Source organism: Erigeron canadensis, chromosome 5 (genome assembly GCF_010389155.1).
Source record: "Erigeron canadensis isolate Cc75 chromosome 5, C_canadensis_v1, whole genome shotgun sequence".
Classification (NCBI taxonomy): domain Eukaryota; kingdom Viridiplantae; phylum Streptophyta; class Magnoliopsida; order Asterales; family Asteraceae; genus Erigeron; species Erigeron canadensis.
In genome coordinates, this window is record NC_057765.1 from 36,945,393 (window position 1) to 36,972,715 (window position 27,323).

At 32.1% G+C, this 27,323-nt stretch overlaps 3 protein-coding genes across 8 annotated transcripts; 2 read left to right on the plus strand and 1 right to left on the minus strand.

Annotated features, from left to right (window-relative positions):
* Positions 1-2,313: 2,313 nt before the first annotated feature.
* On the minus strand, positions 2,314-4,014 carry LOC122602239 (protein NEN4). Its single transcript, XM_043774950.1, has 5 exons — positions 3,533-4,014; positions 3,349-3,412; positions 3,149-3,238; positions 2,864-3,046; positions 2,314-2,632 (listed from the first exon to the last, which is right to left on the minus strand). Exons 1-5 carry the CDS (start codon positions 4,012-4,014, stop codon positions 2,543-2,545), a joined length of 909 nt encoding a protein of 302 aa, XP_043630885.1. The 3' UTR covers positions 2,314-2,542.
* Positions 4,015-5,287: 1,273 nt separating this feature from the next.
* On the plus strand, positions 5,288-12,185 carry LOC122599791. 6 transcript variants are annotated; one of them, XM_043772372.1, is made up of 20 exons: positions 5,327-5,391; positions 6,507-6,578; positions 6,684-6,739; positions 6,824-6,874; positions 6,981-7,028; positions 7,858-7,899; positions 8,383-8,436; positions 8,521-8,571; positions 8,673-8,720; positions 8,905-8,946; positions 9,583-9,639; positions 9,726-9,776; positions 9,877-9,924; positions 10,861-10,917; positions 11,053-11,145; positions 11,237-11,293; positions 11,368-11,406; positions 11,540-11,576; positions 11,703-11,741; positions 11,847-12,185. In XM_043772372.1, exons 9-20 carry the CDS (start codon positions 8,678-8,680, stop codon positions 12,004-12,006), a joined length of 723 nt encoding a protein of 240 aa, XP_043628307.1. In that variant the 5' UTR covers positions 5,327-5,391; positions 6,507-6,578; positions 6,684-6,739; positions 6,824-6,874; positions 6,981-7,028; positions 7,858-7,899; positions 8,383-8,436; positions 8,521-8,571; positions 8,673-8,677; the 3' UTR covers positions 12,007-12,185. The 6 variants fall into 6 exon arrangements, with proteins under 6 accessions (XP_043628306.1, XP_043628307.1, XP_043628308.1 ...); XM_043772371.1 differs by lacking the exon at positions 6,507-6,578 and having other exon boundaries at positions 5,288-5,391; XM_043772373.1 differs by lacking the exons at positions 5,327-5,391; positions 6,507-6,578 and having other exon boundaries at positions 6,592-6,739; positions 6,978-7,028.
* Positions 12,186-18,195: 6,010 nt separating this feature from the next.
* On the plus strand, positions 18,196-19,481 carry LOC122601723 (eukaryotic translation initiation factor 5A-1-like). Its single transcript, XM_043774462.1, has 4 exons — positions 18,196-18,201; positions 18,290-18,370; positions 18,454-18,525; positions 19,144-19,481. Exons 1-4 carry the CDS (start codon positions 18,196-18,198, stop codon positions 19,243-19,245), a joined length of 261 nt encoding a protein of 86 aa, XP_043630397.1. The 3' UTR covers positions 19,246-19,481.
* Positions 19,482-27,323: the final 7,842 nt, after the last annotated feature.

The following is a 27,323-nucleotide window of genomic DNA, read 5'->3' on the forward strand; positions in this document are numbered from 1 at the left end:
GTACGCACCATTTGATCTAAAACTTATCATATTGTTTTTTATTACATGCTAATGAACTAGACTCTCAAAATTGATCTAGCTTAAGGCCCCAAAAAATTTAAGCCAACACTACTTATATAAATGAGAAAAAAAATGAAAGAATGAGTTCATTCCTTCCCTTCCTGTGAGATGATTTGTACACCACCTATTTTTGACCGTACACCACCAAATGTGCTTTAGAGTGTTGTACAAGACAATACTATATAGCATGTTTGGTGGTGTACGGTCAAAATCTGGTGGTGTACAGATTACTTCCCTTCCTAATAGTATTGCTTAATTTATAGGTACCAGTCCCGTAAAAATGAGCATACTTAAAAAAGATAGTTACGGGAAAAATAAAACCACTACAAACAATGTTGTATCTGTTCACATTTTTATTTAATGTGAACAAATAAAAATTTTTGTCACGCTTTTATGCGTGTAAAATTATATAAAAATAAAAGTGTGTAGAAAATTCCCCCACTAAAAACTAAAAAGTGTGTATAACTAAAAGTTCACACTTTTTAGTGTGGACTTTCACAATTATTTTGTAACACCTCATTTGTCCATGGTAACTAAAAAGTTAGCGTGGACAAATAATGTATTACAAAATAATTATGAAAGTCCACACTAAATAGTGTGATCTTTTAATTAGTTTTACACACTTTTTAGTGTAGAAAAATTTCTACACACTTTTAAAACTATATAATTTTACACACATAAAAGCGTGACAAATTTTTAATTTGTTCACACTAACTAAAAATGTAGATAAATGAAACATTATTTGTAGTGAATCGAACTTTCATCGCATTATCATTAGTAAAAGTTATCAAGTTCATTTATATTCTATGTATTTATCTTTATTTTACGGGAAAAATACTTAGAAAAGTAACATATTTACCTAAAATTCCTAAAAAGGAGAACCTATTTTGTTTTCGTTTAATTAAAGGATACAATTTTCATAAATTTCCTAATATGGGGAAGATCGTTAGTTTTAGACGCCAGTTAGCCGTTAACATCGTTAGTCTGCTTACATGACATTACTAAAACAACTATTCATCTTATTCTCCCCCTTTCCACTCCATCCGCCGGCAACCACCCCCTTGCAGCACCACCGCCGCCTGCCACCTCTCCCTCGTTGGAAAACAGATCCGGCAGCCACCACAAACAACCCTCTAGGGTTTTCTTCAACTCTAAACTCCAAATACTCCATCACCACCACTGCTCCGCCGCCGTTGCTACTCCGCCGCTGCTTCTGTTCGACTTCTAGCTGCCACCACTCGACTCCATAATCGTCCAGGAGGGTAAGGAACAAGTGGGAAACGTTTTTAGGTTTTGCAACATGAAAACTAAGCATGGATAGATCTATAACGACCTATTTAGAAGCTTGAACGTTCCCCCTTCTTCCTAGACCGTCATGGGGTGGTGATGGTACGGCGGTACGTGGCTGCGACGGGAAGAAAAGAGAGAAGAAAAAGAGAAAACATTAGGTTTTTAAAGAGAAAAGAAATGGTTTTGTTTTAAAAGATTATGGAGTCGAGTGGTGGCAGCTGGAAGTAGAACAGAAGCAGCGGCGGCGGAGCAATGGTGGCTATGGAGTATTTGGAGTCTAGAGTTGAAGAAAACCCTAGAGGGTTGTTTGTGGTGGCTGCCGATTTGTTTTCCGGCGAGGGAGAGGTGGCAGACGACGGTGGTGCTGCACCGGGGGGGGGGGGGTAGGTGGCCGGTGGATGGAGTATAAAGAGGGGGAAGAAGGTGAATAGTTGTTTTAGTAATGCCACGTAAGCAAACTAACAATGTTAACGGCTGACTGACATCTAAAACTAACGATCTTCCCCTTATTAGGAAATTTATGAAAACTGTATCCTTTAAATAAACGAAAACAAAATAGGTTCTCCTTTTTAAAATTTTTAGATAAATAGGTTACCTTTTTATGTATTTTTCTCTTATTTTAACTAGTTTAGGGTTTGGAATTCAAGTTGATTCTCATATACATTCCAATTCCAAGTCATATTAAGCCAAACATCCCTTAAATTTTAGGTAAATTTCGATGTTTTTAAGTTGAATTTATATATCGAGCTAATTATGTTAAATCCAATTTAAAAATGTAAACATGTGATCGCTAACTATATAAAATGCGCTCTATTTTTATCCATTTGAAATATTTAAATGATGCAACATCATTTGTAAGTTGTTTTTTGTCACTACTTACTAACTCGATAAAAAGTTGGAATAAAACTTAACTATATAAATCTTAAATCTTTTCTATATAATCAATTTGATCATACATGTACGTTATGTTACTAGATGCTTTACATAGTCAATAGTTATGTATGTACAATAAGAAAAACCAAAGAATTTCAATGAATCAAATAAGAAACAATCTATGAATCTATATACCGATCGATCATGCCATGAACTTCAACTTTGGCTCCTTGTGGCTGTTATATGAATTTTCATTTCATAGCTTCAAGTCGTCCATGGCTGAAGTTCGAACAAAACGAGAGATTTCGATTTGTTCGTTTCATCTAAGCAGGGTATGAGAATGCTTGAGGAGATTATTCAATGGCGTGTTTCGTGCATTACAAAGTATATTCTTCACCTTTTCTGTCATCTGTTTCAAGCAATAATTGAGCAATTAATGAAAAATGAGCAGAAATAAGTAAAGGTTATTGAACCTTAATTTGCATTAATTAATATGTCTTGAGCAATTAATGAAAAATGAGCAGAAATAAGAAAAGGTTATTGAACCTTAATTTGCTTTAATTAATATGTCAGGAAGGAGAATTCGAATTGTAGCTGGATGTATATATTATGGTTCATGATAATGACTTAACTAGTGCACCTGTCCAAGACTTCCGGTTGGATAGGGGACGACTCGACGACGGCTGAGTACAGAAGGAGGAGATTTCCGACTTTTTTCTTCGCCATTATTTGGTTTGCTTCTACTTCTTGTTGTCATCGTTGGAGTTGCCTCTTGAGGCCATCTTTTTTTCATTTTCGTTGTCGTGCTTGGTATGCTTGGTTCCTTTAAAGGTACACATATAACAAATAATAAGTATTATTGTAAACAAATATTTGTCGATATATAATATATTGAGCATGGAATGAAATTTATGAAGAAGCATACCATTACAACATTGCTTCTGCTTCTTGTTGTGATGTTGGAAGCCAAATTATGTTGCCATTGATTCTCAAGAATGCCAGGAAGGGACGATTCCTAAATTTATCATATGCCAAAAAACATTATATATATATATGTACAACACAAAAAAAATGACTTATGAAAGCGTTTAATATATAAGTTTAGCTCGTTTGATTTTGATTTACCAGAAACAACACCGTCGCGCAATTCTTGAGAACTTCAAGATTCATTCGAACATCATCAAGACTCCTGCATATATAGTAACAAAAAAATTAATCTTGATTAATTAATTAATCTTTTTTCTTTCAATTCTCTTTGTTTTCGTGTACAAATATGATCATGAAATGATATCGATCTATATATATGTACCTGTGTTTTTGTTCACCAAGTCCAAAATAAGTAGCTAATGAAGCCATTTTCATATCACCGGCTCTCCTTCCGAATTTCTCAGACAAAACCCCTAGAGAATCAATCAATGCTACGGGCTCAGGTGAAGGCTTACCGATTTCCTTAAACGCTTCTTTAATCCTAACGCAATCAAACCGTCGAATATTATGTCCAGCCCAAATCCTACCATTCAAAATCTCAAATATTTTATCAGCAACTTCTTCAAAAGAAGGAGCTTCTAAAACCGTCCCCCTTGATATCCCATGACACCTTGCAGGATTCACCCCGACCGCGGTCAAGTCACCTGGTCGAATCAACGTGCAATAACTCTCGAGCTCGAGTAGCTTTCGTGGACAAACCACCATAGCTCCAAACTCTAACACCCAGAATTTTTGTCCAGGTTTTCTTGGGACGTTTGTTTCCAAATCGAAAAACACAATCTCGTTCGACGACATTTCTTGCATTGATCAAACAGTTAGTTAATCTAGCTTTACTATAACTTATGAATTTTGATTAAGATATATTGACTTTGAGAGATTATCAACTGCATAGATTGCATATTGGTTACATATATATAAAGAAAAATGAAATGCATGGAGGATATGGTTGATTAACTTGTAATTCAAGTTAAACAAAATGTTGAGGTCTATAGGGTTTAATTAGAGTTATGATCAGGAAGTCCTTATGGAAAAGTAAAGCAATCCCAGGTATGAAGGAAACCTAGCTAGCTTGATGTCGTGTGTGATATAGGGAATGTTTTTTTGTTTTCCTCCATTAAAGATGGAAATATATGTTTTTAGTTAAAAGACTAAATTTACAAAAGTAGCCTTGAATAGAAGCAAAGTGTAGTCACGCAAGAAACTGGTTAACTCTTGGCTTACGTAATTTCAATTTGAACCTAGCTAGCAAGCTGGCTTGGATTACCCCAAATAATTAATTTGTTGTCAATGAAATTGTTATTCTAAAAATTAAAAAAAGTGCAAATTTTATTCCTTAAAACAACTCTTAATGGGGTTATGAAACTCGACCGATACATACAGCCGAGTTGGATATATATATATATATATATATCGGTCGATTGACGATACGAGTTTGTCATACTTGGTCTAAAAATCTATCCGGATTCCAGATTCGGGTCAACTTGGTCAAGATTCGGTTGTATCGGTCATGACTCGGCTATATCGGTCAAGACTTGGCTGTAGCAAATCGGGTCAACCATAGTCAAATTTTTTTTTTTCTTTTCTTTTTTGAAGCTTTTATGAATTATGTAATTGTTTCCAGACAATTATGTTTAAAAAACTATTATCTATATATATATATATAAGCTATAACTAACCAATCCGATTCTGATCCAATTTTTAAAAAATTCTGATCTCCTTACTTATCCGATTTCAATTCTAGAGTTTTGCAACCTTCCTCCTAGGCTGGACGGAGCGCATAGGCAACGAGTAGGTATCAGATCGGTACTGGTTTGAACACCACCCATCCAACCGGTACCGGTAGGGTGGGAAGGGTTTTGGGGAAGGTGGTGCCAATTTCCTATTGTTTTTTGTCTTTTCTTTTTGCTTTTTTTTTTGTTTTTGTTTTTTTTCTTTTATTTATTTCTTTTTTATTTTTTTATATGTTTAAATAAAATAGAAAAAGGTAATAGTGTAAAAAAGTAAAAAAGAATAAAAAAGAGAAGCGCCTGGGTAAGTTACTAAAAACACTCCACCCCCTCTTTTGTCTCACACGAATACCCCCTCCTCCTCTTTTTTACTCTCTCACTCTCCGGTGACACGTCACGCTCTTCAGCCGGTTGTCGTCGCCGCCTATGGTTCCTCCTCCGCCGCTGACGTCCGGTAACACTTCTTCCTTCTCTGATTTTGTCATGTAACATTGATGATTTTGTTCCCGAAGCTGTTTATTTTTGAGTTGATTTTTATTTGATTTGTATCTATATTTATATATCCTGTATCTATTTATTAAGTTTAACCTAATTTTCGTTTATTAATTTGAGAATCAAGGTAATTTCAAATTTCACACTTAATACATCAATTCACACCTTCTGTATGTATTCTGTATCTATCATAGCTGTTAAGGGCGAAAGCGAACTCAAAGCGCAATGACCCCAAATGGGGCGTAGGCGAGAGGCGCAAAAAAAGCGCGGGCCCGAATAAAAAAAAAGGCGTAGAGGAGTATTAAAAATTTCAGTGTCTCTAACAAATGATAATGAAGAAAAATTCAACTAAGAAGGTATATAAAATAGCATAAGAGTCTTAATAATATAAATATAGAAGAAAACTTACATTTTAGTTAAATGAAGAATAGCATGATGAATGATGATATTGATGATAATGATGTATACCAAGAGATTTTTGGAACAAACATTCTGTTGTGATATCCTTATAATAAACATGAACTTTTATGTGGAACAAAAGGTTTATTTATATGGAAAAGTGTAGCTAGGCGCTTCATACAGTTAGTGGGCCTTGGGCCTAGGGTTTCAGGCGTTAAGGTTGTGCCTTGCCCGCCTTTTGCGCCTAGGCGCAAGTGGCGCTCGCCTTTGACAACTATGGTATCTATAGGTCTATTAGTAGGTGCATATACTAATTTGAGAATTTTAGTGTGAATTTGAAATTTTTACTGCAATAGAACACGAATAGTGTGTACTGTACTCCTGTCTCCTGTAGTTACTCTCTCATATGTCTCTAATATAGATAGATACACGCTTATATGTACATATAGGTTTGTTAATTTGACCTAATTTAGAGTATCGTGCTTATTGAGTGTAAATGTGTAATTGACATTCACACCGATAAAAATGAGCTTTATGTAATTCGAGTTACATGAATCTGTATGTTAATAAACTAAAACTAATTCTATCCTTGAGGCTTATTGCAATGTGGATTCTATTCGAGTTAATGAAGTTTGAGATATTTATTGCTTTCATTGAAGTGAATCTGAATTCTTTCAGAAAAGTGATACTATTTCGCATAATTGTTGGATGAAATGATTTAACCATTTGGTTGTGATGCTAAAACAGATGGTATTGATCTATATTGTTTAATTTAAGCTTGATCTTTAAAAAAAAATTTTTTTTTTCACTCGTTCCCTTTTTATATATGTATTACTTACATCTGATGGATTGTAGAGTAATGAAGGACTTCAATCCTAATCTATTGGAATCGTCATCTGCTGATGGTGAAGGTGCATACTTTCTCTGTGTTTGTTATTTTACTTCAATTATTTCTGGTTTTGTTTATTTACTTTCAAGTTAATGGATTGTTGCAGACAAAAAGGAGTCTCCTAATTTGTTGCAAGCGTTATCTTGTTACGGTTAAGGTGCATAATTTCTTTTTATTTTTGTTTTTGTTTTTCACTTTAATCAATCAAAATCCCAAGTTTAATTTATTTCTTCATTTATTAACAATTTCATTAATTGTAGCAGGAACGCAGAACTCCTTTTTTAGAGACTTAGAATTATCAATTGCAAAAGGTGCCTAATTTTTTCTACAAATAATTTATTCCATGTTTAATCAATTGATTGACATGTAATATATGTAAAGTATACTGAAGTTGTTAAAATCTTTTATGTGAATTGGTATGATGATCACTAGTTACAAAGATCATTCTACTTGCACTTGAGAAATTTAAATCAATAACATTTCAAGATCTGCTATTATCACCATGAACTCAACTTCAATGACATCTTTCTGTTAGGAAAATTTAATGTTAATAACAATTTATGTAAAACTCAACTTTACAGTGTGTGTCTGCACACACAATGTCATTAAATTGTTCAATTCATTTATGTGAACCGATATTGGCAATCATTAAAATTAGTGAGAAAGATTGATCAAGATGTTATTGGTGTATTTCTTTTAAAATTTTGAGAACATGTTTTTATGGTTTTGTTTCAAACTTGAAGATGAAAAAACTAATTGTAAATTGGTAAATTAAAGTTATAATAATTAATATTGGGAAAATGACTTCTGATGCATCAGCAGTACCTAGACGATGTCGTTGCAACCTTTTTTTATTTTAAAAAAATCCGTTTTAGTATAATATCATTATGTTTAAGATAAATATTGGTTTGGTGTTTTTGGAATTATCTCGTGGCCGAGGGATATATATAAATCTGTTTATATAATATATACTTACTTTGTTTACGAAAATCAATGGTTTATTTGTAATTTCTTTGCTTGTTTTCCTTTATTATTAAGCAAATTTAGATTTTAACAAGTTGAGACTTCCGACTCTCAATTAACTATTATACCTAAGTTGAAAAAAATTAACTATTATACCTGTCCTTTTTTTAATATCAGAACTAGCAGAAACGTGGCTTGTAGCTGTTGATGATAGGCAAGGTGCATAATGTTTGTTTTCTCTTTCAATTTTTCAATCTCAATTGATCAAAGTTGATTGTATTAATTAATGTATTATCAAATTGGATGGATTGTAACAAATAAGTCTAATATTAGCAGATCCAGATCAGAAAGGAAAGGTGCTTAATTTCGCTCTATTTTTTTCCTTCAGTTATTCCTGGTTTAATTATTTATATTTTAATAGTTTCATTGATTGTAGCACCTAAATGTCGGAGTGTTTTATTTTTATTAGTGATGCCCAATGTTTTCAATATTGGCACTATAGCGGTCCAATAGCGGTGCTATGACGTTTTTTATTATCATCCTTTATGGCCCAAACTTCAACACAACATAATAAACAGTTAAACACTATTTTTGGCAGTATTAACACTAATGTTTCAACTCACACTTTTAAGGTTGATTTCTCTATTTCAATTATTCCCTGTTTATTTTATATATTACTTACAATCTGATGGATTGTATCAGAAACGAAGGACTTCAATCCTAAGCTATTCAAATTGTCGTGCTCTGATGATGAAGGTGCATAATTTATATCTCTTTGTTATTTTACGTCACTTATTTCTGTTTTAATCTTTTTACTAGCATCTTCATGTGTTGATGCAGAAAAGGAGGATTCTCCTGATTTCTTGCAAGTTTCATCTTGTAACTGTCAAGGTGCATAACTTCTTATTGTTTTTTTGTTTTTACTTTAATCAATTAAAGTCCCAAGTTTAATTTATTTATCCATATTTTAACAATTTCATTAATTGTAGCAGGAACGATGAACTCCCTTTTTAGAGACTTAGAGTTGGCAATTGCAAAAGGTGCATATTCTTTTCTTCAATTACTTAATTTTACGTATGATTATATATTTGCTAGATTTATGGTTTGTAGTTGTTGATGATAAGGCAAGGTGCATTTTTTTTTCTTTTTCCTTGAATTTTTCAATCTCAATTGATCAAAGTTGATTGTATTAATTAATGTATTAACAAATTGGATGGATTGTAGCAAATAAGTCGGATGTCAGCAGATCCAGATCAGAAAGGAAAGGTGCATAATTTTGCTCTATTTTTTCCTTCAATTATTTCCGATTTAGTTTATTTATATGTTAATAGTTTCATTGATTGTAGCACCTAACAAAATGTCGGAGTGTTACAGTTATGTCTCTTTGTTTTTTACTTAGGTACTAGCTTATTCCCGGGCTGATTGATAATATTAAGACAAAAAGAGATGGTGATATTTCTCTTGAAAATTGGCATATAGTCGTTTCAAGAAAAAAAATAAGTTAGATAATTAATTTTAATTTCTATGAGACTTAGGCTAGAAAAGAAATAAATCATTTAGAAAATGGTTTAAACTTTAAATAAGGATGATGTCATAAATCAAGACAATAAAAAAGAAATAATTATTATACAGAAGTCTAAAAATAACTAGTAAGCATTGTTTAGAAAATAATGATGTCATAAGAACTTATGTTTTATTTATTATACAAGAGATTTTCTATGTAATCGTGCTATAACATTTTTTATTTTCATCCTTTTTGGCCCAAACTTCACAACATAATAAGCACTTATTTTTGCAAGTATTAACACTAATGTTTCAACTATAGACACTTTAAGCTTGATTACTTTATTTCAATTATTCCCTGTTTATTTTGTATATTACTTACAATCTGATGGATTGTAGCAGAAACGAAGGACTTCAATCCTAAGGTATTCGAATTGTCGTCATCTGATAGTGAAGGTGCATAATTTATATCTCTTTCTGTTATTTTACTTCACTTATTCCTGTTTTATTTTATTTACTAGCAAGTTCATGTATTGATGCAGAAAAGGAGGAGTCTCCTGATTTCTTGCAAGTTTTACCTTGTAACGGTCAAGGTGCATAACTTCTTATTGTTTCTGTCTTTTACTCCAATCAATTAAAATCCTAATTTTAATTTATTTACCCATTTATCAACAATTTCATTAATTGTATCAGGAACGCAGAACTCCCTTTTTAGAGACTTAGAATTGTCAATTGCAAAAGGTGCATATTTTTTTCTTCTAATAATTTTATTTTCGTATAATTTATATATTTACTTGATTTAGTCCCTTGAAAGATTGAATTAAAAATGTCAAAACACTTGACGTGTAAAACGTAACAAAGTTGTTTAATTCATATATGTGAATTTGTTGTGATGATCACTAGTTAATAACGATTTTTCTACTTGCGGTTGAGAAATTCAAATCAACCCTTTCAATATTTGCGATTTATCACCATGAACCTACCTTTCATGACGAAATTTATGCTAGCTCACTAACCCATTTAAGTGTTTAAATCTTTTATGTGAATTGATTTCAACATTCCATTAACTTTAATGAGAAAGTTGATCAATTTGTTGTTGTATTTGTTTCAAATTTAAAACAAATTGTTGGTAAATGATATTTATAATATGAAATATTGGAAAAATGACCGTTGATGCAGCAGCAGCAGTACCTAGATGTTGCAGTTTTCCAATATTATGTTATCAAGATAAATATTGGTTCCAAATCTTTAAGATAAGATTAAATTGGTTTCGTGTTTCTGGAATTATGTTGTGGCCGTGGGATATTTAAAGATCATGTTTATATATAGATATATTTTTTAATCCACTTTGGATAGTCTTTGTCACGTAGATTTTGCTACATGAGATGGATGGATTACACTAGTTCATATTTTTGGAATTATCTGGTGGCCGGGGGTATTAAAAGACTATTTTTTAAAGTTTTTTTCTTTAATCTAGTTTGTATAGTCCTTGTTATCTAGATATTTCTAGATAGGATATAGAATTATTTAGTATATCACTTATATGTTTAAGTAAATCAATGGATTGTCTGTAATTTCTTTGCTTGTTTTGCTCTATTATTAGGCAAATCTAGATTTTAACAAGTTGAGACTTCCAATCGGTTAATTAACTTTTAGACCTGTCCTTTTTAATATCAGAGCTAACAGATTCATGGTTTGTACCTGATGTTAAAAGATCCGGATCATTTACGAAAGGTGCTTAATTTCGTTCTATTTTTTTACTTTAGTTATTCCTGGTTTAATATATTTATATGTTAACAGTTTTAAGAAAAAAAGGTGGATATTTATTTATATGTTAATAGCTTCGTTCTATCCCAATTCGTAAAGCAGTAGGGATATGCATCAGATGTTTTGAGAATTCAAGAGATGATCACGGCGGGCTTAAAGTGTGGGAAGATCATGGTGATAGTTCGGTAGACAAAGGTGCATCAACTTTTCCTCTTTTTTTTACACTATAATTTCCAGTTGGCTGAGGCTTAATTTATCTGTTTGTTAACAATTTGATGGATTGTAGAGCTCTTAAGAAAGTATCTTAAAAGATTAAGTGCAGAGGATGCAAAAAGAAAAAAAGGTGCATTTTTTTCCTCTATTTTTTTTTTTAAATCTGGTTTTATTCGTTTAAGTTCATTGATATATTTGTATCAGAAGAAGTGAAGTTGGATCCTAAATTATTTCAAGTGAAAGGTGTGTATCTTATTCTATATACTTTCATTCATTAATATCATTATTATCTGTTTATTTTTATATTTGTGGTTACTATCTTAAATGATATATATGAAGCCCTGCTTCATTGTTTTCGTTAATGAACTGATTGTAGACGGAAATGGTTTTCATTCCCTGACCGAAAAAGAGCAGTGAGTATCTTATGCTATATTTCATTCTTTAATATCATTATAACTTGTTTCTTTTTATATTTGTGGTTACCATTATAAATGTTATATATGAACCCGCTTAATTTTTTTGTAATAAATTTATTGTAGACGTAATTGGATAACATTACAGTTCATCATGGGCCGCTAGTGAGTATTCTTCATTTCTACTGTCAGTTTTATCTTATATTCTCATACTTTTCTGATATAAACCCCCCCTCCCTCACTTTTTTTTCACGGCAATTTTTTTGGCAGTATTGCGCCTTATAGATCGGTGGTGATTCATCAGCCACCCGCAGTGATTTCTCAGCCACCAGCGGTGTTTGAGGAATCAGACCAAGAGGATTCAGGCCAAGAGGACTATATCTCAGATTTAAGTAGTATGTTTCTTGAGGATTCAGGTAACATGGCATAGCACTTGGTTACGAAGTCGAACAAGAATTGTATGTTGATTGTAAAGTCTGTGTTTCTATTTAACGACTACTAGTAGTATTCTATGCTGTAATATTCTGGTAGTGTATGTTATATTCTGCTTGTGTATGCTAAGATTTTTAAATTGCTTTAATGGTTATCGATGGTGTTGATTTTGATTCAGTTTGCTGATACAAGCAATTTGTCATAAAGCACTACCAATGGGCAATGGTCATGTATTGGAGTATTGGATTGTGTATTGGAAATGTGTATTGGAAATCGTGGTGGTGAATAGGGAGGATTGTTAGTTTTTTTCTCACATACTTTAATATTTATTATTTAAAATGATGTGTCTTCGGTATATGTTGTATGAAGTATGTATTACAAGTGAATGAGAGAAATGAATTGGAAAGAGGTTTTGCTTATGTGCGAATACAAAACAAAATCTGCGTTTTCAAAATAGATTATGCTTTTTGAAAAAGCATGTAGGTACATACTTCTCTAAAACTGCGTTTTGATAGCCAAAAATCACTTTTACATATAAACACTTTTATAAATTATTTACGTTTTACAAACGTAATAATCAGATAATCACTTTATAACGCAATTTTAAACACCCTCTTAATTTCTTACTATTACATGAGTATATGACAATGATTTATAAACAGCTTGTTCAAGTCATCTCTATCTTTAAATTCCTTAAGAGCATCTGAACATCTAACAACCATTAATTTTTCTCTTTTGTTTCTTCCTTAACCTCTTGTATGTTATTTTTTTAAAGTTAACGTTTGCACCAAACAACTTATGCCGGTTTTAACCTATTTCTCTCTTATCTTTTGCGTCTCAAGCAGAGGGGAACAAAAATCAGTTTCTACCTAATCCGACCCGAAACCGAACCTGAACCGGTTTTTTGGTCAACGAAACCAAAACCGGGTTTGACCCAACCCGACCTGGTTTGAAACCAGTTTGAGGTCAAACTTTGACTGGGTTTGACTCAGTTTTTTTGCCAAAAACCGAACCCGACCCGATTCCAACCCGGTCTCTAACCGACAATAAAAACCGAAAATCCAAACCGGTTTATAACCGCCGGGTTGGGTCAAACCCGATTGTTGACTAGTTTCGGGTTCGTTTTCGGGTTCGGGTTCCAACTCGGTTTTTTTGTACACCTTTAGTCTCAAGTATGATGAGGGTGTGGTCACTTGGAACTTTAGGGAAGCCAGGAGTAGAACTGTGAGTTGGGTAAAAAAAATTCACGCAAAGACAAAATCCAAGAAGTGATCACCACCGTAAGCAATTTCGGCAATCTGATGGCATATAATAGCCACTAGGAAGGTCAGAGCCAGCATATGGAGTAATAAAGAAGCGAAGACCACTACTGTTAGAGGTAAGAAGTCTGATTTTGAATGCTCTCATACATATTTAGCTTAATGGCTGACTTCTTTGTTGTTCTTGACTTGAAACTTCGAATGCCAGATGGTACAATATTAAATTCGTGATGCAAAACGGGAATGGTCGGCTTGACCACCAAACAACCCCATTATATTAAAGATAAAGCACATGTTGAATTGACCCACCCATAAGCAAATGGGTCAAAACTCTAGCTCTAATCAACATTTCTTATCTATCATTTTTACCATCGAATTTTTGTTCTCTGTGTGCCTATTATCAGCAATGGCGACTGGCGAGGCCAACAATGAGCAACAAGTTTGGCTTTTCGTTAAGGAGTCTTACTGTTGGGCCACCTTTTAGTCTATTGAATTATACCAACAGAGAAAACCACATCCCCCCCCCCCCCCCCCCACCCCCAACCCCCCGGAAGACAACGCACGACTGCACGAGGTTGTCGTGAGGGTGACGTTATTTGCCTCATGGTGAAATCTGAAAACATTGTTCGGGATGATTTGAAGTGCAAGCCGAGAAATTCTGTTGACAAGATCACTAACTTTAAGATGAGCTCGAAACGCGACGTTGGTTAGCTTAAACGTGAGTTTAAAGGAATATGCAGATCTGCTGTGCCGGAAACAGGTCCAATGAAGAGGAGTCGGGTGAATTGGAAGTGAAGTTTCGTGAATTGCAAGATAAGATGGTGTAAAATGCAAAATGAAGGTTCAAGAAATTAGGAGGTTGTAGTCAAAGGCGGATCTCTGTGCTAATCAAATCAGAGAAGGACTCGGACATTTAAAAAAAACTTGCAGCTAAGTATACTTTTGGGGTTAATAAGCCATGCCGTTGTAAGAATACTGTTGGCGAAGTAACGATATTCCTTAATCTGCATTTGGTCACTTCCGGTTTTCAGATATGGAGTCTGCCAACTCTGTGTCTGAAATTTGAATTGTGATGATTTCAAATAAGATTTAGATTGACAACATTATACACAATTAGCAACATGGGAAACTACTTTTAGTGTACCTAACACAATCGACCCATAAGGCCATTACTCCCATTAGTCCATCTTTTAAGCAAACCATGTGACCTGCAACTTTAGAAGTCTTAAAATAGGTTTTAGTTTTGGAGGTTTGACTCGTGTAGTATGTGTATGTGTAGTTGGTAAACGCATTAAATATAAATACACTATAGATTTCCTGGATCAGTTATAAACGCGCGGGCTGTGGATAAAATTCCTAGTTTCTTCCTATTTGTCGGGCCAAACACTAACCCAAGTTTCAGTAATGCAGAACATGGAGATGCTGTTTAGAAGATCTAACATACTGAATTGAGAAGAATATAAAATATGGAGTAATAGGTTTACGATGATAACGGCAAAGACTAAAACACAATAAAGCTTGTACTAGATATAAGGTAGAAACAACAATTGTATCCTAGCCCGCTATAATGCGGTATACCATTTACTAATAAAAAAGATAACATACCTAGAATTTAAGACTAAACAAAGTTGAACATTATATTGTAGCCCAATTCGACATTATATAAACTAGCGCGATATAAGAAAAGCCCAACTGAAATTGCTGATCTCATCAGAATCAAAATCAGAATCATAATCGAAGACGAGGTTCTGGTCAATTTTTTTAGAAGTCATTCCCTTCCAGCTGTTAAAAACATGATTAATTACCAGATCATAGAGGCTTTTGACATGCAGTTTTAGAGCAACCTGAATGAAGTGAAAACAGAATATTTAATTTTTTTGAAAATGAATAAACCAGATAGATACAAAACAAACATGAAAATTGAATTTATTTATTGCTATAATAAAAATATAATAATGATCATGATGACGATGACGATGATAATAATAACAATAATATGATGCATGTGGGAAAATCAAGAAATAAGATTAAAAAAGAGATTGAGTGTAATCAACATGTCATGTTATTTTAGAAGAATTTGTTGGCTAATCTTCAAAAGAAACTATCATTTTCCTTAAGTAAATATCCATATCCATATAATAATAAACAAAAAGCATACTTAGTTTGATCTGAGGACTCAGGGGGTAGGTTGGCAACTGAGCCAACTTTTATCAAGTAACCCGAACTCGAATTTGACTCCTTCGACTTGAGATATTATTGAGCTCAAGCCCGAGCCCTATATCCAATTAAGCTCGAAATACATAAACATCCGACTCAAGCTTTTAAAGAGTGAGCTTGAGTCAATATCGAGCACATGATGTCAAAGCAATTTACTAAAGCATTTGAGAACATTAAACTTTAGATACAAATGCTTTGTACTCTATCCTTAATGATTTACGTTGATGTTAGACTTTGGTACTCGGGGCCCTAAACGAGCACGCATGAGATCAACTTGTTTTGAGCATTAAAAATAAAGTTCTACTAGCTCGGCTTGAGTAGATCTTTATAAGCCTGAGAGCAACTTGTTTAAAAAATTAACTTACTTTTAATTAGTTTAGATTTCTACATAACTGTGTGTATATAAGTTTAATCTTAGAAGTATGTAGAAATATCAAATGAGCTCTAAATTAGGCTATTAAATCTCGGCTGGAATCAAGGACTCGAGCTAGCTTGGCTAATTTACAGCCATAGAAAATGTTGTACATTAAGATATTGGAGCTGAGCTCCAACCCTATGGGCTCAGCTTTGTTGCAGCCCTGCTGAGGGGATAGCTTATTGGGTTATATATTAGCATTTTGTTTTCTTGCATACTTTTAAACAAACATATTAATGACAAAATTGTTTCTATTAAGCTGTCGAAAATTCACGGCATATATACTAAAATAACGAACCATTTCAACAAAAGAATTGAGACCCCGCAACACGGGGTCCAAAATTTTATAGTTTACATTAAATTCCTTCCAATTTCATCACCCCAAACGCACCCTTAATTTTCCGGGTCGAATACGTATCTGGGATACTCTTTTTTATAATCCTCTAGAAAAGTTAAAATTTACTCTGCTACCCTTCTGCCGTACCGGCGAGGCGCCGACCCTATCTATATATAATATATATACTCTCCCTCCTTAGCGACATACATAAACACAACACAAACTACTTCCCAATTCCGATGTGGGGCGAAAAGACCTACCTAAAAAATGCTGGTATTATCCATAAGGGGGATTACATCCTTATCAACGATCGCCCCTGCAAGGTTTACTTCCCTACTAATTATATATATATATAGGGTAACACTCCAGTGAGAACAGTCTTAAAATAAGAACGGTGAGAACACTTAAAAAACATCATTTTGATGCATTAAAAGTCCATAAAACTAACATAGTGCTTAACTAATTATCATTATTTAAGTGTATAACAACACGTTGGCCTGTCGAAATCAAGAAAATCATGTTTTTTGTTTTGTGCATCCATCTTGGATGCATATTCTTCAAAATAATGCATCCACAAAAAAACGTGATTTTTTCGATTTTGACGGATCAATGTGTTGTTAAACACTTAAATAATGATAATTAGTTAAGCACAATGTTAGTTTTATGAACTTTTAATGCATCAAAATGATGTTTTTTAAGTGTTCTCACCGTTCTTATTTTAAAACTGTTCTTATTTGATTGTTCCTATATATATATATATATATATATATATTTCTTTGATTTATTTTTGACCAATTTTGTTAAAATTAGTTCTTTTATTTTAAATTGTAATATAGGTCTTTGGAACTTTTTATTTGTTTGTTAGATGCAGATAATAGGTTAAATATATAGATCATTGTGTAAAAGTGATTTAATCACTAATTATTTATTGTTGTATACTCCGTATTATTGTATATTCTATATAAAAATAATATAGTTTGAAATCTTATGTATAAATATAAAATATTATTCTGAAAAGATGAGTAAAATTTGAACAAATATGTTTCCATAGTGATAGTTGTGTAATAATCAGCCAATGATCTCTAGCCTAGCTGGCCAAGGTCTTGAATTCCATCCTTAGAGATGGCAAACCTTGAGATTTTTTCCTCTGAATACTTGTAACGGCCCATGGTTAATCTCGTTGTCTAGGGTATGGCAAGGCTTCACCATTATACGGTGAGGTTCCCTGATGTTATGTACCGAATGAATGTTTGGAAAAAAAGTTTTTGTAATAATCAAGAGCTCTAACAAGAGTGATCTTGACCAATTTTCTCGGAGCTTGAATCTTTTTTTCTTCCCTCCTGATGTTGACCCGTTGAAAGAATTTTATACTCGAGTTTTGCCTATCTCACCTTGGTCGACCTCCGAGGTAAGGGTACTCGAGGAATCATACGAGGATTTAAACCATGGAAATTTGATTCGAAGCCGTTAGCATGAAGTCTGATTTGTTGTAGATACAAGATCGTTTGCCTTCCTTATGCTGGCCATTTAGACTTAACGGGTGACAATTTGGTTGTTAACTTGTAAGCATGATGTCGGACTTTACATTAGACAACCGAGTTGTTCTGATTTGATTGAATTAGAGAATATAAATTCATCAAAACCGTTTACCAATATTTTGTGTAATTAACTACTACGGTCTATGGACTCTATCCACTTACTAGTTTGTTGCATTTTTCTTTGTTTATTGCTCTTATTAGTGTGTCAATATATGCAGTAGACTAATGGTTTTAAAAATAGTGTTGTATCATACTTTGTTGAGATTGCTTGTAAATGAGTTGTTGAGTTTTTAATTGTGCTAGGTTTTAGCCCTTTTCCCCTACAAGTCAACATCTAAGCGCATCATTTGTGGCTTTGTTGCTGTGGATATCTTCAATGGCAGAGAGCACAAATATGCTAAACCAGCTTCCGAGAATTGTGATGCACGTAATCACAACTTCTACTCATTAGCTGCTCTTGATTGGTTTTAGTTTTCATCGCGGTTTTTAATCCTTTTTTCATATGTAAATTATAGGATCGATGTTATTTTTGTTTTGTAGGTTCCTCATGTCAAATTACCGAGTACCAGGTGACTGGAATTCGTGAAGATGGATCTGTATGGTTCTTTCTCATCTATTGCTCTTTCATATTATCTTTTTGTTTATTGATTTGATATTTATTAATAATGATTTATTTCAGTTAGCTTTGGTAAATGAGTATGGAGAGGCTAGGGCTGACTTGAAGCTACCAACTGATGGTCTTGTTAGACTGGTATATTGTGCAATCCCTTATATTGTACTTTGTATTATGTTATTTTACATTAACTGCTCTTTCTTAGGGTGTGAAAAACCAACCCTAAAACAGAAAATCCACCTAATCGATTGATCCGAAGCCAAAAAAACTGAAACCGAAAAGGACCGAAACCCAAAAAACCAAAAACCCTTTGTAGAATCGTTCAGCTGCTGTTTTTAGTTTCCGATACCCGTGGTTAACCGTACGAACCGGATTTATGTATATAGACACATACTTGTATTAAATGAATTTATGTTAGTTACAATATTACATATTGTTCGGTCTCAGGTAGTAAAAGAATATAACTGTACCCGAAAAAATGGTTCAAAAGTTCTACTAAATGAACCAAACCATTGCATCTCTAGTCTTTCCTAAATGTTATTCATGTGCTTTTTATGTTTATTTTTTCCTTCTGTCGTCATTTGGTTTTGAAGTTCGAAGTTTAAATTTGTGTTTATATTTACAAAATGATCTCAATAGGCATATGTTCATACATGGTGTGATCACTTGGAATTGCTTATATGTGGCCATATAAAAGTAATCGGCATAGGTTTTGGGCAGTTGATCTTCCCATTGATGATTTGTTTCAATATGCAGATCAAACATGCATTTTCAATGAATAATCGTCTGGCTGTGAATGTGATATCTGCCATGGGAGAGGAGCGGATATGTGGTGCCAGGTATTATCGCATAATATAGGTTCTTGATATTATCTCAAAGCAGGTTGAGGTCGAGGTGGTGGTAAAGGGATGATTCGAAGATGCGACACCAAATGTCGTCATAAATTTATAGAGTAATCTGTAATCTTATATCTTGTTGTTTCAGTTGGTTACTTGTTTATTAATTATGAAATGTGGTCAGCAATTGCTACAATTGGTTATCAGTGTAAAGCCGCTTGCTAAAATCAGTAAGAGATTGTAGGTTCTTATTTTTAATTTTTAAGGTGTGTTGGTTCGTTGGTTACTAGGCTGCATGCTGTAGAAGATTAAACATAAGTCGAAAAGACTCCCTCAAAGACTCAAAATCATGCGTTGTTTCTTGTTTTTGTATAGCCTCGTATAACATATTCCTTGAATCACAAAGGCACTCACGAGTGTATTTGACATTAAAAATCCGATGTTATCTGTGAGATATAAGGTGGTATGGATAAAGGCATATAGTATGGATATAGGCATATAGCTTTAGAATCATTTGGATGTTAATGTGTATATTACTTCGGTTACATGTATATAGTACGGAGTATGTACAAACAACATGTAATTGATTATATACAAGATACAAGTTGTTACGTTTCGTGATGTCGTAATGAAAGGGTGGGCTTTATCCTCTATTTATGGATGTGAAGTACTCCGTATTATGTATTGATCGAGTATTTGTTATGTGTAAATCATTAGGTTAGTTGGCTTTATCGGTCGTTCTAGGGCCCTGAAAAACATAGTTTGTTTTTCTTTTTGAGAGACATGAGATTCTGACATTGATATATACAGTTTCATATATTACTCGAGCCACCGTGTACCCCAATCTGCAGTATTTCTGATATTCTTTTCTTTTTGCTGTTAAAGTTGTTTCATATTTTTGAAATATCCAATCCAGTTTTGATGTCATGGAATAAAAGTAACCAGTTCATTTAAAAATGGGTCCGGGACTCCGGGTCAAGATGAGTGGTTTGTTAGTACAGGCTGAGACGGGCTGCTGGGTTTCTGTGTGTAAGATTTCTTAGATTAGCCACAAATTCAATCACCACAAATGCGACCAGAAGAAATAGCCAAACGGCTTATTATTATTAATAAGAGTTTTTTTATACAATCAGATTATTCTTGGGAATATAAAGTTGTATGAATACAATCAACTGTGTGGATACGATAAGTAATATCCTGTTACAAGAATGAAGAATAAGATATATACAGAATATTGATTGAATATATGAGAGAAAGATGATTAATAATGTATATTTTAAATGTGAGCTCTTAAAATATGTACAGAAGATAGATGAAAAATGGGTTGTTTGTCATCCGAATGAATAACCCACATATAAAGCCTTTTTTCTTCAAGGTCTAAAACAGTCCTCCAACTATTAACCCTCTTCAATGTTACCTTCTTTGACCAATGAACTTTAGCCTTCGGCATCAAAAGAAACTACCTTCAGTTGTACACTAGTAGTCCCCAGGGGCATTTTGAAGTGGGGCAAGGAGGGCCAAGCTTAGGGCCCAATTTCTGTAAAAGGCCTAAAAAATCAGGTTTTGTAGCTTCGGGATACATCATCTCTAATTATTTTAAGACTAAGTGCGTCACAAAAAGTTATTGTGTGCACGAACTTTAGGTTTATTTATTGTATTTAGGAAACTTGAAAAGATGGTTATAGCAAACATGGGACCAGTTTCCTACTTATAATAAGCAAATCATTATTTTTATTGTGTGTATAAACTAATCCCAAAAAGTTATTGTGTGCATGCCACGTAAGCACTCAACAGGTCAACGTGAAAGTTGTGACCCGCTAACTTCTTACCTCGGTAACTTTTGTTTACTATGGGACTCTTGTACAAGTTTCCTAAATACAATAAAACAAACCTAGAGTTCGTGCATACAATAACTTTTTGTGATTAGTTTAGTGCATTCCGGCGCACTTAGCCCATTATTTTAAGCATAGACGAAAAGGGAAATGATAATTACACGGACACGAATTGACACACAAACAAAAATTATATAGTACGAGTAATAATAAATCAAAACTTTTCTCCCCACCAAAATTCTTACTTAAAGCCTGATCATGCTCTCGCAATACTTCTTTTGAAGAGCGTCATTTATCTTGCTCTTTGAATGTCCTACGGTGATTTACAACCAGATAGCATATTTGCAACAAAAGAATAGATTATAGATTCCTAGTTTTGACTTGTTTGAACTAAATGACATTTTCGATATCCGATAATGGATTCCTTCTTGTGTTTTTTCACATAATTTTCTGTTAGTGCGTGTTGAGAATGTGTTGAAAGTTAAAAATATTTTAAAGATAAAAAGTTAAAAAAGGGATGTATAGTTTGTTTTATAAAAGAGTAAACATAAAGATAGAAATATAGCCGACAAATGTCAATATCATAAGATATATGTAAAACAATATCAAGACAACAACATTACAATTAGCTACGGCCTTTAAAAAATAATAAAACCAGTTATCATGTCAACCCTATTATTGCAGAAACACAACATATGTAATTAGCATTGAAAAATAAATAAAAACAGCTTAAAAATTATGCTCTTAGTATAAGTTAATATAATGTAATCTTAATTATAGTAAAGCTAAATATGTATTTATCTTTTGCTATTTGGAAGGACAATCTACTTTCTATTCAAATATTATGTGGATATTTTAAAAACATACAAATAAAGAAGGAGATCCTCTCAACTTGGAAATAATTTGAGGGGTCAAGTTAAAACAATTTTGACCCTTGATTTAACATCAACTAGATTATTTTTCCGCGTAATACGCGGGTGAACTTATATAACTATTTACATGTTAACTTTACGTAATAACATTATTTTACATTTGACACATTTATATTTTAATAAACTACATATTGAGAAACAATTTAGATTATTGTTTTGATAGTTCTTTATATGTTAAGTATCAACATAGACATATTGAGTAACAATTTACCCTATTTTTTAATTCTTTTAATTTTATTTTTTTTACCTTTTTAAGATAAATGACTTAACTTGTTGCTGTGTAAAAAGTATTTCATTTTTATAAGACGAGGGTTGGTGCCCGCATGTTGTGGCGGTTAAACGGAGGTGATAATACAAAACAGTTGGGGAGGAATTGATATGCGTTTGTGTAAATAGGAAGGAGAGAAGGAAATGACTGTGTGTAGGATCTTGGTAGGGTGTTTGTCTAATTGTGTTTGAGATATTGAATTAGAGGTAATGTGTGAATTAGGGGTAATATGAGGATATTGAAAAAAAATGCTTAAATTATTTAAAATAGAATTTCAATATGTTTTATAAGGGTTTATAAATATCTAAAATAAAAAGAATGTTAAGTATTAAAGTATTATTATATATAAAAAAAATAATGAGTGAGTTGTTAATAGAATTGTAAAAATTGGTATTAGTTGGGTTGGATAGATATAAGAGAAAACAATTAATTTTTTAATGAATAGTGTTGGTAGGTTGGATTGTGAATGTCATAAAATCATCTATTTAAAATATATAGTTTATTTGAATATAAACAATTATGAACAAATTAATTATATTATATATATACCAAAAATAAATGTATATAGTACAAATTGTTTATGCACAATAACTACAAGTAAACTATGCATAAAAACAATATAAAGTTTACAAGTTACTCATGTATAAAATACAACACTATCTTTTGTTAGTTTTTTCTTTACCTCTTAACATTTATATTTTTATAACTTTTATTCATTTTTACCTTTAAGTTTATATCTTTTAACTATTGCCCATTATCAAAGTTTCGTTCTTAGTTTTTTAACACCAAACTTTTGGGTTTTCATGTTTTTATTAAACAACTTTCATACGTGTACAGGTTTACCTTTAAATATTTGCTTTTCATTATTTTTATCCAGTTCGCTATATAAAATGTTTTCTAACATATAATAATTTCATAATCGTTACATTTTACATTCATATAATATTTAAAGCACACTATATAACATCACAGTCATCAAAATATCATTATTGCATTAATATAGTTATTGGTTTTGTTCAATGCATTTATACATCATATACAACGTATTGTTTTTATATGTTATTTTTAGTTCTACTATTGTTTTGTTGCGTTTTCTAAAAATTTGGGTGCAAAAATTTTAAATAAATGTATTTTTATTACACTAATATTGTTACATATTTTTTATATTGAAAAATTTGTTATATAAAAAAGTGTTCCATAAAGCGGATATAACGACTAAATATCTAAGTGATACATTGGCTAGAAAAACAAAAACATATAATTTTGCACATGTTAAAATTTATAGTATAGCTAGAATAGTCAATATTATTAACTCATTAGTAAGGTTTTTGTCTTATCATACCCATTTGAGTTTAAATTTCACTTTACAAATTTGTGAATATGAGTTATTAAGGGATTTTGAGAAGGTTTTTTCCATCTAGCCATTCATGTAACATAGGAGCAATTTGAAGTTAAAATAGTAATATACCAAGTCTACTACACCAAATTTTAAAAAGTTTAAGATAAAAAGTTGGTCAAAAGAGAAATTAACATATTTATCTATATTAATTAGTATTCCCTTATCTATATACAATTTTCTAGTATATTTAGTTATTGTTGACATTGTTTTTGAGTCTAAATTTGTCTTTAAGAAAAACAAATATAATTAAGTAATTATAAAATCTAAATTTTAAGGAAAATATAAATATTAATTTGAAAGTTCTTAAATTATTGAAGACTTACTTATGAAGAACCTAAAAATGGATTTTACAAATTTTAGAAAAAGATGACAACAAACTTTATAAAAATATTTAATAAGGTATATAAGTTTTATAATGATTGAAAGACAATAAAATATAAACGTGATATAAGTTTTGAAAACAATTAATTAATGAATTGAAACTTTGTAAGAAAATTGTGTAAGGAGAATTTAAATGGAGCTAAATAAGGAAAATGAGGTCATGGAAATAATCTAATGGTCTTAATTCATTTTTTTTTATCATCTAATGGTTATGGTTTAATAAAAAAAATTTAAGACCCTGTTTTATAATTATTGGGAGATGGGAGATATCTCAAGAGGTGTTTTCTTTTCTTTATAATTTTAAGAGAAACACTAGTAGTATGCAACACGTAGATAAAACCTGTGCGTCACAAGGGACTTTCAACATAGTTGATCTAGTCATGACATTTTTAATAGATTAATTAAGTTAGATTGATTTATAAAGAGGAAATCATTGGTATAGTTTCCAACTCCTTTTTTTTCTTTTTTTTTTTTGCCATCCAATTAGAAATAGGTATTCATATTATAAGTTTTTGTGAATTGAGTCACCAAGTAAAAAAAAAAAAAAAAAAGGGATTCTCCCAAACAAGTACTCCCACGACATGGGTATCAATATTAATCATCAATCAATTAAAATACCATAAGCTATAGAGAAATTCAATTACACTTTTTGGTAATAGTAGTGCAAATAGTAGCTGATCGATCGACTTAATCAAGATGATATGTAACCCTTAGAGTAGGTCTCAAACTCAAGAATATTATATAGAGATGAAGTTTCTCCCAATTTAATATCTTCTACCAAACAGAAATTAAAGGGATATGACGATTTAAGGGCTACCTAATTAATGGACCCACTAACAGGAACATGGGACTAACTACTAAACATGAAAAGGCTATCCCTTTCTTGTTTCTTCTAGCCAATCAAAGGAAAAACACAAATAAAACTTACATTAATTTAATTAGTACGTGCCCATGCAACATACATATCCTGCTGTGTATTAAGTGAGAGAGGCGCAGGTACTAAGTCTGAAGAAGGTGTTAAATGGAGGCAGACACATATGCTATAATATGACCTATTAACTAGAGTGCAAAAATTAAACCACAATAAAAAAGTTGCGACTATTAGGACCGTAAATAATGTTAGAGGTTGATGATTTTAAATATTGTTAATATATATAGCTGTTAGTATCGTACGAGGTCGAGACAATACTCAAAGAAAAAGTATCGAATCAGTATGTGTATCGGACAAGGTTTTGACTTGTATTGTCTCGTTCGATTCATGTAACGAGACGTTTCGCGCGTACCATGCAGAGACACAAAAACTCCTCTTTTGTGGCCATCTTCATCCTGCCATTAACTTCTTCCATCCTCCTTTTGACTCTGGCAGACAAGATTCAATTCATAGTGGTTTGGTTACTTTGTGCTCTGTTTTTATTGTTATTTTTCACCGTCGGCAAAACGACAAAACCGTTGGTAAAAGAGAGGGGATGTTCCTTTTAATTTAGTGAGAGTACAAATGTTTACTTAGTTTCTAACACTTCTTTATATCTTAATTAATAATCCCCATCTACTTACCCATAGTAGCAAGGTATTTTAATTTAAAAGGTTATATATAGCTACAATAATAAAACTGAATGTTTTAGTAAATTCAAATGTAAATGGTATGATTGTGGATCGAACTAGGGAGGAAGAGTAAGAATAACCAAAGGGCCCAAACACTTGTGAGAAGTAAACGTTAAGCACCTTACAATCCACTTTAGAGGTATAATCCTATTTAATTTATTATTCATTAGAGTTCATCATACTTTAAAAAAAAAAATGAGACAAAGATGTTACTGGTATCATCATATGATTTATACCTTAATTAGCTAACTAAACCTATTGGAAATTCCATTTCAATGTTTGGCTAAAGATCAATTTGTTAGTAACAAGTATGGGTTGTGTTGAATTAATGATGTCAAGAATGATATGAAAATTTGAAATCGAAATGATGTCTTGATGGTAATAAATGATAAGAAATGATGAGACATCCATCATATATAACTGGATTAAGCTTGATGGTTGTATTCTTTTATCTTTAAGATTACACAGTGGCCTAATGAAATTGTAATTGAATTGCTAAGTGTGCTTGCAATAACTTGATATAGAGATTGAGTTATTTGGTCCTGGCCAAAATGAGTATATATTTATAGTTATATATATTAGTATGTCATAGGGGTTAATATGCTTTAGAAAACAAACCATAATTAACTAGTTATATGTTGTTTGAGGTCACAAACTTTAGGTTATGATCGACTCATGAGTTTGGTAATGTAATATGAATCCATATTAGGTATAACGTTCTAAAAGCAAGTAGACCCGGTTGGTATTAACGTTCTAAAAGCATTATGTTATGTGATGACCATAGTATGTATAGGTATATTCACTAAGCAATTGTTAATGTTTTAGTGGTTTTACATGTTTATTATAAGAGATTTGAGCTAAGGAGGCAAAGACAAGGTTCACTACAAAATCATCGATTAATACCAAATATTTTTAAAATATATAATAACATCATCAAATCTCAAGGTATTCTAATTATAACTATTCATTTAGTGTGTATATATATATATATCCTAATTATAACTATTCATTTAGTATATATATATATATATAGGGTAGAGAAGGTTCTTAAAGATAGAATGTCTGTTTTTTATTTTATTTTTTAGCTTGTTTTTTGAATAACTTTTGATTTTTTCACTTTTTTCATTATTTATTTAATTAACTCAATTCATAAAAAAAGTTTTAAAAAATTTTTAAAAAAAAATTTCTAACCTGAGTTAGTGAGTTATACATGTATGAGTACGGTACGGGCTTCGCCCTTAAGGGTATTAATAAAGAGTAGCTAGTGAGTATGATAAGTCATAGAGGGTGATAGGTCATAGGGGTGATCGGTGATGGGTGATCTACATAACGGGCTTCGCCCTTAAATATCATGGCTCCGCCATAGACTAAGAGGCTTCGCTTATAGCTTACGGACTACGCCTTTCAAAAAAAAAAAAATTTTAAAAATTTTATATGGAATTAGTTAATTAAAGAGAGAATGAAAAAGGTGAAAAAAAAAAGAAAAAATGTTCAAAAAAACAAGTTAAAAAAAAAATCAAAAACGAACCTTCTCTCCCTTCTCTCCTTAAGGTCCCTTCTCATTTGATCTGTATCATATATATATATATATATATATAACATTCCAGTGAGAATATCTTAATATAGAAACGGTGAGAATACTTAAAAAACATCATTTTGATGCATTAAAAGTCCATAAAACTAACA